This window comes from Rhizophagus irregularis, chromosome 15 (genome assembly GCF_026210795.1).
Source record: "Rhizophagus irregularis chromosome 15, complete sequence".
NCBI classification, from domain to species: Eukaryota; Fungi; Glomeromycota; class Glomeromycetes; order Glomerales; family Glomeraceae; genus Rhizophagus; species Rhizophagus irregularis.
Window position 1 is genome coordinate 2,812,002 of NC_089443.1, and position 13,173 is coordinate 2,825,174.

The following is a 13,173-nucleotide window of genomic DNA, read 5'->3' on the forward strand; positions in this document are numbered from 1 at the left end:
TCGATCACAAAACGAATCTTGCATAGTACGACATATATATGACCTAAAGCACACAGTTATTTGAATTCAAAAAGAAATTTAAAATTTTTCACATTTTCGAAGGTAAAAAATTTTGCCACTAAGGAATTACCTTATTTTGTTATGAGAAGCTGGTTCAAATTTGTTAGTTAAATCCGGATGATCAGATTATCCAATAAAGTATGTTTTTTGATACATAAAGTCATACCGAAAAGAATGACAAAAAATTTTTTTTACCTTTGGCAATATAGATAATGAATATTCGGATGAACGTATAAGAGATATCTGAAATACTTATTAATGTTTGTTCGGATAAATGTATAAGAGATATCCGTAGCAATTATTAATGTCTATTCTTAACCTTAAATTAAATATTAGCCTTCCGCGGATATTAACATTTAAAGTCAGTTGTGTTATTTAGCACTTTGTGTTTCCTAAAATAAATGCCAACGATGGTTTTCAAATTTAAATTCATTATTTATGTGGTCAAGCGTACACAGAACAATTATTACTTTAGTGATTATCTTTTTTTATGCAAGATTCCTTTTGAAACCGGAGCACGCTGGGAGTACAAATTCTATAATTCATAAACTCATAAAAAAGGGTGCAATCCTTTTTTTTCAGGATTCTCAACTTTTTTTCTTTTTTTTTTTGAAAAAAAAGAGTTAAAAAAGTATATTTTTAACGAAAATGGGTTACAAAATTTTAAATCATCATTTGATGTTAATTTTATTAATACAATTGTTACTTTGGGTTACAATTATAAATGGACAATTTATGCCAGGACCTCGAATAGGTCACACAGTAAATATGGTTTTAGGTAAAATATATGTTATAGGAGGATACAATTTCTCTGCTTCTATACCTCAAATAAGTGATGCATTTTATTTGAGTGGAGATCCATTAATATGGACAGATTTAAATAGTCAAGGTGCAAATATTCCATTTAAATTTGGACATACAGCTAATGTAGGAGGACCTAATCAAGATTTGATATTTATAATAGGTGGTGGTCCAAGTATGAATTCAGTATATCAATTTGATATTAAAACAAATAAATTAAGTGTGATAGGAAATGCTCCAGAACCAAATCGGGCATTTATGAGTTCCGTTATTAATGGAGGAAAAATCTATTTATTTGGTGGAAACGATTTTAGTAATCCAGATACATTTTTTAATGATCTATATATTTTTGATACTACTAGTTTGAATTGGGCAGCTGGTAGCCTAATTAATGCTCCTCCTCCCACAAATAAGCTTACAGCAACATTAGTTAATGGAATTATATATTATATTGGTGGTATGCAAATGAATAATCTTCACACTCCAATGACCGACGTAAGATATTATATAATTATGTTATTATGTTATTCACTCATTCATAAGTATGAGTATATTAATAAGTTTAATTTCTTATCATAGATTTACCAATATGACACTGTCACGAATATATGGTCTTTAAAGGTAAGTCAAAAAATAATACTGCCTTTTTAGAATATCACGTGGTATTTAATTAGTTAATAATTCTAGATAGCCACGTTGGCTCTGGGAGGTGGGCCAGGACCTAGATTTGGCCATACGGCTGTTTTAGGTGATTTATTCTTTAAATTTTAAACTTTTTTTGTTTATTTTATTTACTTGATTTTTTTATTTATCATTATAGTTGGTGGCAAAATTTGTATATTTGGAGGAATTTACCTTAATTTTCAATCACCTAATGAACCAATCGCCACGCTAGATGTTTTCACTTTACAATGGTCAATACCACAATTTAAAAATCCCAGTTTACCGAATTTACCAAACCTTGTTTATCATACTGCCACACAAATACAGAATCTTATGTTCGTCGCTTTCGGTAAGTTATGAATACAGTATCTTCAACATAATTTTATCTCACATGGCTTTAATTTTATTTTATTTTAGGAAATGACACAAAGATACCGACAGATGGATTTAACGGATTAAATAATAATTTTTATTTATTCGACTTTGATAAACTTCAATGGTCTATAATACCACCAACAGCATTTGTTCAATCTAATCCTAGTTCCAATCCTAGTCCCAATCCTAGTACTAATCCTAGTACTAATCCTAGTCCTACTAAGACTACTAGTTCTGGTGCACCAACGTTTACACTTCCAACAAAATCAACAGTTACTCCAACAATTCTTCCCACAATCGAAGAACAAGCTTCGAATAAACCAGTAATTGTTGGTTTATCAGTTGGAATAGTACTAGTTGGATCAGCAGCGATCGGAGCATTAATATTTGTATTTTATAGACGTAAGAAAAGAAAAGAATTCGATGATACAAGTACTTCTAATGGTCAAATTCCATTCAATCAATTCGATCAACGATCAAGTTTATATCCAAATCAACAACAGTATGCACCAGATCAATTTCCAAATCAATATCAACAATTTACGCCACAACAACGTATCTCAAATTTTAATAATTTATCTCAACCTCAAGAATATTCCGGTCAAGATTCTATTTTACAAATTCCATCAGATGGAGAGGATAGATTTTCCAATCATACTTCAAATTATTATCCGGGAAGTGAAACTTATCCTTATACTCAAGGAAGTGAAATTCCTCCACCACCACCACCAAAGACTCCATAAACTAACTATCAACATGTATATATTATATTAATTGTAATGTTTTAAAATAATTGTAGGTAAACCTTTATATACTTAATTATAATGAACGATTTTTTGCTTTAATTAATCTTTATAATATGATATGATGTCTATATAAATTTTATTTTCATTTAATTGTCGAAGAAACTATGTAATTAAAAAAATTTGTGTAATCACTGTCACGTTTAGATTGTCTTATATATAAAATAAATAAATTGTACGGTATGCCTACATGGCTGTAGTTTGTGTATTATATCACATATGTAATAATTTTTCTTTGCATTTCCATTGAGAAGCAACGAGTTACAAGTATTTTAATTAATTTTGTGGTTTTATTATAGTGTGGTACAAAAAAAAATTTCTATTGTTCACACTTTAATCTTAATTTCCCGTCAGGCAATTTAGAATAAAAACTATAAATTTAATGGATTTTTGTTTACGATACAAAGAATATTAAATTTCCGAATTTAGTTACTAGAATTTCCATATAAAAAAAATTCCGAAAATGTCGATCGATTCAGCCATGTGTTATACACATACATCTAGATATATAGTGTGACCTAGTCACACAAAACTTTGGCAACCAAAAATTTTCTATGTACTGAAGTTCATAAGTAAAATTCGGTATAATAATTATACAAGACAATTGAACTTTAAAAAGATATCTGCGTTTGCTTTTCAACCTATTGATAGATTTTTCACTTTTAGATCCTATTAGTATTGATGAAGTTAATTGGCCAATTATTATTTTTTTTTTCAACCAAGAAACAACAGAATTATTTTTTAAAAAAAAATCTTGTAATGAATCTCTTGTAATGAATCTACAACTTTAAAATTATTAACTAACTTTTTATAAATCATTTATTTATAATAATATATATATACAGTGCTTCGGATAATACGTGTAAATTTACCGAGAATTTTTTTTTATTATATACTGATAAACTAATTTTGTACATTTATATCTAAAATGTGTCAAGAGAAATAAGAGAAATAAGAGATGCAATTTTTACCATTGGAGAAATCACGTGTTAATTACCATACTCCAGAAATTAATTTTGGATTATCAAGTTTCCAATACGGGGGTATACCCTGCTGCGATTGATAAACCATATACTACTTCGCATATCACACACGAATTTGTCGGGGATGTATTTGGATTAAATAATTTAATATTTATCAATTGGTGATTCAAGGTCATTATTCATCAAATAAGTAATTAATAGTTTTTAATTTTAGTTAAAATATAACGAGATAAACGAGATTAGAAGTAGCAGTCGGAGCATTGATATTTCGGTCGTCAGGATGATCTGATGGTCAAATTCAATACATAAATAACAATTTTATTAGGTAAAAAAAAAATAAAAAGAGATATATTACCGTAATCAATTCAATCAATTCAAAGTAAAAAAATTAGACTAAAAAGAAGTGCATAATTATGTTATGTAATTTTAAGTGAATCTTTGCATAATCTTATATTTGAAAAATCCAGAATTCGGAAAATTCGATGCTATTATTATCCCATTTTGATTCTTTCTTTCTTATACCAAATAGTAAAAAAAGAGGCCAAAATAATAATAATAATAATATAATTCAAATGATATTATTTAATATTTATTATATATATATTAAGTCATTAATATAGTTGTGACAGTAACTCGAGTGGGATATAAGAATTATATTTTATAGGATATAATTCTAATAAAGGATTAGAACTTATAAGTGACTTTATGAAGCAGGAAAGAAACAATACGAATTTGCCAGGGGTGCATCAACAAATGTAGTCATCACAATCATATCAATTTATGGATTCATAACGTAGACAATGAACGTATCTGAAAGCTGAAATTATTATACCTCTAGGATATATTCTAGTCAATTAATATGCTACGTACTAAGTCCTTAAATGATCTAATTATTACTTCTCATTTAATTGAGTAGATGATGGTAAATCAGCGTCACGCATAAGAGCCATGCTTAAACCTCCCCCAGCACTATCACCAGAAATTAAAATATTTTTGGATTTAAAGGTTCAAATCCCGCATCTTGTGGAGGATTTAAGAGATACAAATAAAGCAGCCAATGCATCTTGTAGTCCGGCGTCAAAGATTATATATTAGAAATTTTATTACCCTACAATTATTAATTCGTTGTTATTGATTTTGTGATTTATTATAATATAGTACAAAAAATAATTATAAATGTATAAATATTGTTAATACTAATTTTAAATCGATCATTTTTTTTTCCTCCCGAAAATTTTATAAAAAATAAAAAAGGGATAATCCGTGTTTTGCAAATAGATAAATTACAAAGGATAAAAAATTTCCTTTTTAGTCCTTATGAAATGATCGGCTAAAAAATTTTGGGACAAAGCCGATTATTTGTTGTAAAAAATCTCGGGTATATTCTTTATATTTATTATATTAAAACGCCCCGAAATTAACACGACATTTAACACGAACGAGAAGTAGAGAAAAATCTCTTTAATTGTACAAATATTCCTAATTTAATTAAAAGTGGGTATTTTCCTTTTTTTTTCAAGATTTTTAACTTTTTTTTTTCAAAAAAAAAAGTTAAAAAAATCTAAATTAAAAAAAAAAATTCAAAATGATGTTCAAAAATCATTTTATATTTATTATACTAAGTCACTTAATGTTTTTAATGAATATAGTAAATATAAATGGCCAATTTATACCAGGAGCTCGAGTGGGTCAAAAAGCGGTTCTCATTGGAAAAAAATTATATTTTACAGGAGGACGTAATTTTGACAAGGAAACAGGACTTATAAGTGACCTTTTTTATTATGATTTTGGAGCAGGATTAAGCGATGCGAAATTGGTAGATCTAAGAAGTCAGGAAGGAATAAAAATGAACTTACCATACATGATATGGCACACAGCTAATATAGGAGGCACTAATCAAGACTCAATATTTATGTTAGGAGGTTTAGGAACTGTAGAGTCAAGTAATAATTTAGTATATCAATTTGATACAAATACCAATGCAACAAGTATGCCAATAATTCAAGGAATAACTCCACCAAGACGTGAAGATATGGATACTGTTAGTTACGGAGGGAAAATTTACATATTTAGTGGACGAATGGAAGGTGTTAATGATGAAATATATTATGATAATTTTGATATTTTGGATACTGTTAACTTGGTTTGGAATGTCGGTAGTCCAGTAAATGCTCCTCTTCCTAGATTCCTTTATACGGCAACGTTAGTTAATGGAGTTATTTATTATATTGGTGGTGTACGAAAGAGTGCAGTTAGTAATATAAGTTATAGTGTTTTAATGTCCAACGTAAGTAATCTTATAATTAATTAGTTATAAAAGTTATAAAAGCGAGAAGTATATTAATGAAATTTATTATAATAGATTTACCTATACGATATTGCCACAAATACATGGTCTCTTAAGGTCAGTTAAGTTAATTTTGATAAACCGACAGGCGTTCACAAGAATTCAGCTAAAAAAAAAATAATATTAAATTTAGGAAATTACAGTAGGAAATATCCCAGAACCCAGGTTTGGTCACTCAGCTGTCTTAGGTAGGTTTATTTATTTTTATTCTTTAAATCATACAATTTGATTTTAATTTAATTGATTTTTCTTCAATAGTTGGTGACAAAATTTGCATATACGGAGGATTAAATCCTAATGGTGTAGTTGACGCTCCTGCAATGCCAACAATTGCTCTATTGGATACTAATACTTTTATATGGTCAACGCCCCAACTTGAAAATATTAATACACCAAAACTTATTGATAATAATGTACCAAACCTTCTTTATCATACTGCTACATTAATATATGACAACCTAATGTTTGTCACTTTCGGTAAGTTATTTAATCTGTCTTATTCTTTCACTTTTCAAAATCACTAACGTGATTTGTTTATTTATTTATTTTAGGAAATCTCACTGCTTATTCTCTGCCGCGAACGATCAACAGATACTATTATATATTTAATTTTGGACAACCAAAAGTTCAATGGTTTAGAATTGAACAAAATGATATAGGAAATCCCAACGCTAACATTCCTATCAATCCTAAAACTCCTAATTCTATTACTCCTAAGACTCCACCTTCTACTACTAGTTCCGGAAATGCAGCAAATACATCAGCAAAATCAACAGCAGCACCTGCAACTTCTAGTTCAGATCAAAAATCTTTAGGAAATCCAGTAATCATTGGTTTATCAATCGGATTGGCGGCAATTGGATTAGGAACAATTGTAGCATTTTCATTAATTTATAGAAATTCGAAAAAAAATCAAAATTCTGCAACGGGAGGAGCTTCAGGTGCCTTGGACACTTCTACTGGCAGTGTTATGCTTCAAATTCCAAGTAATTTACAACATTCTCCTACTCCCGCTTTACATAGATATTCTCCTGGGCAAGAATATTATTCTTCTTTACCATTATCACAACAAGAAAGGTATTCTCAACGTTCTTCAAATTATTCTCCAGGAAGTGAAACTCCACCTATTTAAACCATTCCAATATGTTTCCTTATATATACAGTATATTTAAAATAATATTGCTTTATGAAATAGATTTATGATATCAGATTATGGGGTAAATATCGTGTCACCCCGTATTTGTTAAAAATTTCATGAAATCAATTTTTCGGATTATAATGTTAATGGTGATATTGTAGATGTTATTTTCGAATTAATTTAGAATAAGATGACAATTAAAGTTGCATACATAATTTTTAGCATTTTTAGTTACCAATGCAATGAAAACAACTATAAATGAAACAAGTAGTAATACAAAATATATTTTTACAATTGCCAAATATAATTTGTAATAAATCTCAATTTTCTCGACTACTAATCATTGATTTCTTGCAATACGAAGGTTGATGTCCAAACATCATATATCGTCTTATGTCAAGGGTGACCTTCCATACAAAAAAAAGTTCCTAATGATACTAAGTCTGACGAAAGGATGAAACTACAACGAATCATTTTATTTTACTGTCTAATGTACGTAAACTAGCTGTAACGTGAATCCAAGAATAAAATTTACACAAAAAAAAAAATTTTTTTCTGATTATGTCAAAGATAATTTACAATCCGTAAATCTATAATGCCGGTATCACCGAACTGCGAAACAGTTCGACCTCGCAGTTCGGCGGTGATATTCTAAAATAACTGTTATTATGCAGTCGTCTAAGATTCATATAAATCAATAAAGCTATTTAGTTAGCATAATAAACTTGTAAATTTTAATATAAATGATATTTAATCTAAATGAGGTAATGCGTCTGTACCTTAGTCTAAAAATATCAGTAAAAAACCTATTTGGCTGCATAATAGATAAATGTATGTTTTCCCCTTCAACATTCACGTAACTTTAATTATTAGAAACAGTACGAATTTGCCAGGCGTCAACAAATGTAGTAAATACCTATAAAAAAGTAGATACGTTTTTTATATTGAAAGATACGTTTTGTATACGACTAGATACGTTTTGAGATGCGGAAAAATGCACAATTCCGTATCTTATATGATACGTTTTTTCAGTGTCCCCGTATATAAAACGTGTCTTGCAAGATACGGAATTGTGCATTTTTCCGTATCTCAAAACGTATATCTAGACCAGTATACAAAACGTATCTTTCGGTATAAAAAAACGTATCTACTTTTTTTATAGGGATAATTTTTAATTGAAATAGCGATAGTAACAATAGTCAGAGTCGCATTAATATTAGTAATAATTCGGTCGTCCGGACTAATATACAACTTAACAAATTCATCAAGTCCTTAAATTTTTACTAATCCTACAATTATTTATTTGGTATGTAGTACAAAGAAAATTTTAAATATACAAATATTGTTAATACTAATTTTAAATCGAACCAAAAAACTTTTATAAAAAAAAGAAAGGAAAGAAAAGTCCGTATTTTATATGTTTTATAAAAAGCTAATCATATTAAATAGATATTGTTGCTTGATTTGTTGACAAGAATCACAAGATAAATTACAAAGGAAAAAAATTTCCTTATAAAAGATTTCCCATGTCGATCATCTCGGTCAGAACAAAACCGGTCATTATTGCTGTAAATATTTCTGATTTTTAAATATAAATTAATATAAATTATTATATTAATACATACGAAATTAACACGACATTTAAATATGAATGAAAAGAAGGGTAAATTTCTTTGATGTACAAAATATTCCTAATTCAATTTAAAAATAGGTGATGTTTCCTTTTTTTTCAATTTTAACTTTTTTTTTTTCATAAAAAAATAAGGTTGAAAAAAATTTAAAATTTAAATTAAAAAAAAAAGAAAAAGAAAATCAAAATGATATTCAAAGATCATTTTATACTTATTATATTAAGTCACTTATTTTTTTTAATGAATATAGTTGTAAATATAAATGGGCAATTTATTCCAGGAACTCGAACAGGTCATGATGCGGTTTTAATTGGAAAAAAATTATATTTTATAGGAGGACATAATTATAACAAGGAAACAGAACTTATAAGTGATTTTTTTTATTATGATCTTGAAGCAGGATTAAGCGATGCGAAATTGGTAGATCTAAGAAGTCAGAAAGGGATAAACTTACCATATATGATTTGGCACACTGCTAATATAGGAGGCGCTAATCAAGACTCAATATTTATGATAGGAGGTGTAGGAACCGTAGAGTTAAGTAACAATTTAGTATATCGATTTGATACAAGGACCAATACAACAAGTATACCAATTATTCAGGGAAATATTCCGCCAAGACGTAGAAACACAGACTCTGTTAGTTACGGAGGGAAAATTTACATATTTGGTGGACTAATGAAAGATGTTAATAATAATATAATATATTATAATAATTTTGATATTTTGGATACTGTTAACTTGGTTTGGAATGTAGGTAATCCAGTAAATGCACCACTTCCTAGATACTATTATACGGCAACTTTAGTTAATGGAGTTATTTATTATATCGGTGGTTCACGAAAGAGTTCAGTTACTAGTAATATAAGGGCTAATGTTTTAATGTCCAGCGTAAGTAATCTTATAATTAATTAATAAAGCGAGATGTATATTAATGAGTTTAATTAATTTATTATAATAGATTTATCTATACGATATTGCCACAAATACATGGTCTTTTAGGGTTAGTTAAGTTAATTTTGATAAACCTCGCGTTCATAAGGATTCTGCTAAAAAAATATTATTACATTTAGAAAGTAATAGCAGGAGATATTCCAGAATCCAGGACTGGTCATTCAGCTGTCTTAAGTAAGTTTTATTTGTTTTTATTCTTTTAAATCGACCGATTTAATTTTAATTTTTTTTAATTATATGTTTTATAGTTGGCAACAAAATTTGCATATATGGAGGAGTACATAATGCCATCACGGTTTTAATTTCTGCAACACCAACAATTGCTTTATTTGATACTAGTACTTTTATATGGTCAACACCCCAACTTGAAAATATCAATACACCAAAACTTATTGATACTAATATACCAAAACTTGCTTATCATACTGCTACATTAATAGATAATATAATGTTTGTCGCTTTTGGTAAGTTATTTTATTCTATTTGTCTTTTTCAATGTCACTTACGTGATTTTATTTATTTCATCTAGGAAATTTCACTGATTCTACGCCACGAGTGGTTAATAGAAACTATTATATATTTAATTTTGGACAACCAAATATTCAATGGTTTAGGCTTGCACAAAATGATATGGGAAACCCCAATGCTAACATTCCTAACATTCTTAACACTCCTAATCCTGTTTCTAATTCCGGAAATGTAACAAAATCAACAACATCTACAACAGATCAACAATCTTCTTCAGGAAATCCAGTTATCATTGGCCTATCAACGGGATTGGCGGTAATTGGATTAGGAACAATTGTAGCATTTACATTAATTTATAGACGTAAAAAAAATCAAAATTCTGCAACGGGAGGAGAAATTGATTCTTTAAGTGCCTCTACTAGTGGTGTTACACTTCAAATTCCACCTGATACTCAACATTCTCCTACTCCTACTTTAGCTCAATCTCAAGGATATTCTCCTGGTCAAGAATATTCTACTTTACCATTATCACAACAAGAAAGATTTTCCAAAGATACTTCAAATTATTTTCCAGGAAGTGAAACTCTACCTTCTTAAATTATTCCAATATGTTATATACAGTATATTTAAAATAATATTGTTTTATAAAATAGATTTATATGAATTTTAATATATAATATCAGAATTATATCTTTTGTAATAATAATTTTTTCGGATTACAATGTTAATAGTGATATTATAGAATTAATTTAGAATAAGATTGACAATTAAAGTTACATAATGCATACATAATTTTTAATAATTTTTAGCTACCAATGTAAAGAAAAGTACTATAAATTGAAACAAGTAGTAATACAAAAATATATATTTACAATTGCCATACAAGTATTTGATCTCCAAATATAATTTGTAATACATTTCTACTACTAATCATAATTCGTTAATTGATTGTTTGCAACACGAAATATTTAAATTTAGTATCATTTTTTTTTTGATTATCCAATTAATTTTTTATGCGATTCAAAAAAAAAAAAATATGAAATCGACAGATTGTTACATTATCACACAAAAAGAAGTTTGGATACACAAATTCTCCTCGACTTATAATAAAAGCGATCCTTTTCTTTTTTTTTTTAAGGTTTATCCAATTTCATATTTCTTTATTAAATTCGTCTTATCAAAATGTTATGTAAAATGATCATATTTACTATATTATTATTTCTTTTGTCTCTTAAAGATGTACATGGACAAGTATTTGTACCAAAACCACGAATAGGACAGACGGCAACTCTCGTTGAAAATAAAATATATTTTATAGGAGGTCTTAATAGTGCTTTAGAGACCACGAATGACATTTTTTATTATGATTTTGAAACAGGTTTAAATAGTACAGGATGGGCAGATGTACAAAGTCAAGGAATGAATTTACCAACAATAAGTTGGCATGCAGCCAATATAGGAAAATTCGCTTATGATAAAGATTCAATATATATTATAGGAGGTGTAAGAGAAGTACTAGATTTAGTATATAAATTTGATACTGAAACAAATACATTAAAAGTACCAACAATCCGAGGAGAAATACCACCGAGACGTATGGGAATGAGTACTATTAGATATAAAGAGAACGTTTATATATTTAGTGGAGGAATGGAAAATAATGGAATTACTATCTTTTTTAATAATTTTGATGTTTTGAACACTATTGATTTAGTTTGGAAAGTTGGTAATCTTGTAAATGCTCCTCCTCCTAGATTCTTTTATGCAGCAACATTAGTTTATACTGTTATTTATTATATTGGTGGTTTAGAACAGAATGGATTGATTCAAGTTTATAGTCCAATGACAAATGTACGTAATACTTGATATTTTATTTAACCAACATTAATAGTTTTTAATTTATTATTATTTACTGTATTTATAGATTTACCAATATGATATTATCGGAAATACATGGTCTTTAAAGGTTCAATATTGTATAATATATATGTCATAATAATTTTAAACTAAAATATATAGTAATTTTCTAGGTAGCTACGGCAATAGGAAATATTCCGGGTTCTAGAACTGGTCATTCAGCTGTCTTTGGTAAAAATATTTTTTTTGTTCTTTTATTTAATTAAAAATTAATTATTATTCTTATTAGTTATATATATATATATGTGATATTTTATCTCATCTCATTTATTTTATATAGTTGAAGACAAAATTTGCATATATGGAGGAAAGTATAATATGCAGGAACCAATGCCAGTTGCAGAACAAATTGCTTTATTAGATACTACTACTTTAACATGGTCAATACCGCAGCTTGAAAATACTAATATACCGAAACTTGATAATACGGATATACCAAAACTCGTTTATCATAGTGCTACATTAATAGATAAGCTTATGTTTATCGCTTTCGGTAATAAAATTAATTTTTGGTTAAGTTTGTTAAGTTCCATAAATTAATTTCGAATGATATTTTTGTAGGAAATCTCACAGATACGCAAGTGTTGAATAATAATTATTATGTATTTGATTTAAGTACAAACCCAAACATTCAATGGTCAAAGTTAACAACAGATGGCACAGGAAATCCTAAAAGTCCAGCAGTTATGACAACAAAACCTAAAATGCAACTTCCAACGTCAAATGATCAAGGAACTTCAAATAAAATTGTAATGATTAGTTTATTAATCGGTTTGGCTGTGATTGTGTTAGCAATAGTTGTATTATTTGCATTAATTTATAGACGTATGAAACAAAATCAAAAGTGATTCATGATCCGAATACTGTAAAGATTTTTTACGGTATTCTCCGTAAATCAACAATATGTTCCGTAAATCAACAATATGTTCCGTAAACCTAAAATATGTTCCGTAAATTAAACAATATGTTCAAACTACTTTAAATCAATCACAAAAGTATCTTTCTAATCAAGATTCTACTTAACCATAAAAAC

General features: G+C 28.0%; 4 protein-coding genes across 4 annotated transcripts; all 4 read left to right on the top strand.

Moving 5' to 3' along the window:
- Positions 1–708: 708 nt before the first annotated feature.
- OCT59_007338 (uncharacterized protein) lies at positions 709–2,642 on the top strand (the record flags this gene model as incomplete). The annotated part of the gene is made up of 5 exons (XM_025314330.2): positions 709–1,356; positions 1,441–1,482; positions 1,549–1,609; positions 1,682–1,873; positions 1,942–2,642. The coding sequence occupies 5 exons, from the start codon at positions 709–711 to the stop codon at positions 2,640–2,642; spliced, it is 1,644 nt and encodes a 547-aa protein (XP_025185348.1).
- A 2,682-nt stretch (positions 2,643–5,324) lies between these two features.
- On the top strand, positions 5,325–7,164 carry OCT59_007339 (uncharacterized protein; the record flags this gene model as incomplete). Its single annotated transcript, XM_025324600.2, has 5 exons — positions 5,325–5,972; positions 6,048–6,089; positions 6,166–6,220; positions 6,291–6,509; positions 6,584–7,164. 5 exons carry the CDS (start codon positions 5,325–5,327, stop codon positions 7,162–7,164), a joined length of 1,545 nt encoding a protein of 514 aa, XP_025185349.2.
- A 1,653-nt stretch (positions 7,165–8,817) lies between these two features.
- On the top strand, positions 8,818–10,820 carry OCT59_007340 (uncharacterized protein; the record flags this gene model as incomplete). The annotated part of the gene is made up of 6 exons (XM_025331596.2): positions 8,818–8,833; positions 9,052–9,692; positions 9,763–9,804; positions 9,875–9,929; positions 10,004–10,219; positions 10,285–10,820. 6 exons carry the CDS (start codon positions 8,818–8,820, stop codon positions 10,818–10,820), a joined length of 1,506 nt encoding a protein of 501 aa, XP_025185350.2.
- A 585-nt stretch (positions 10,821–11,405) lies between these two features.
- On the top strand, positions 11,406–12,988 carry OCT59_007341 (uncharacterized protein; the record flags this gene model as incomplete). Its single annotated transcript, XM_025329465.2, has 5 exons — positions 11,406–12,074; positions 12,148–12,189; positions 12,254–12,311; positions 12,421–12,633; positions 12,702–12,988. The coding sequence occupies 5 exons, from the start codon at positions 11,406–11,408 to the stop codon at positions 12,986–12,988; spliced, it is 1,269 nt and encodes a 422-aa protein (XP_025185351.1).
- Positions 12,989–13,173: the final 185 nt, after the last annotated feature.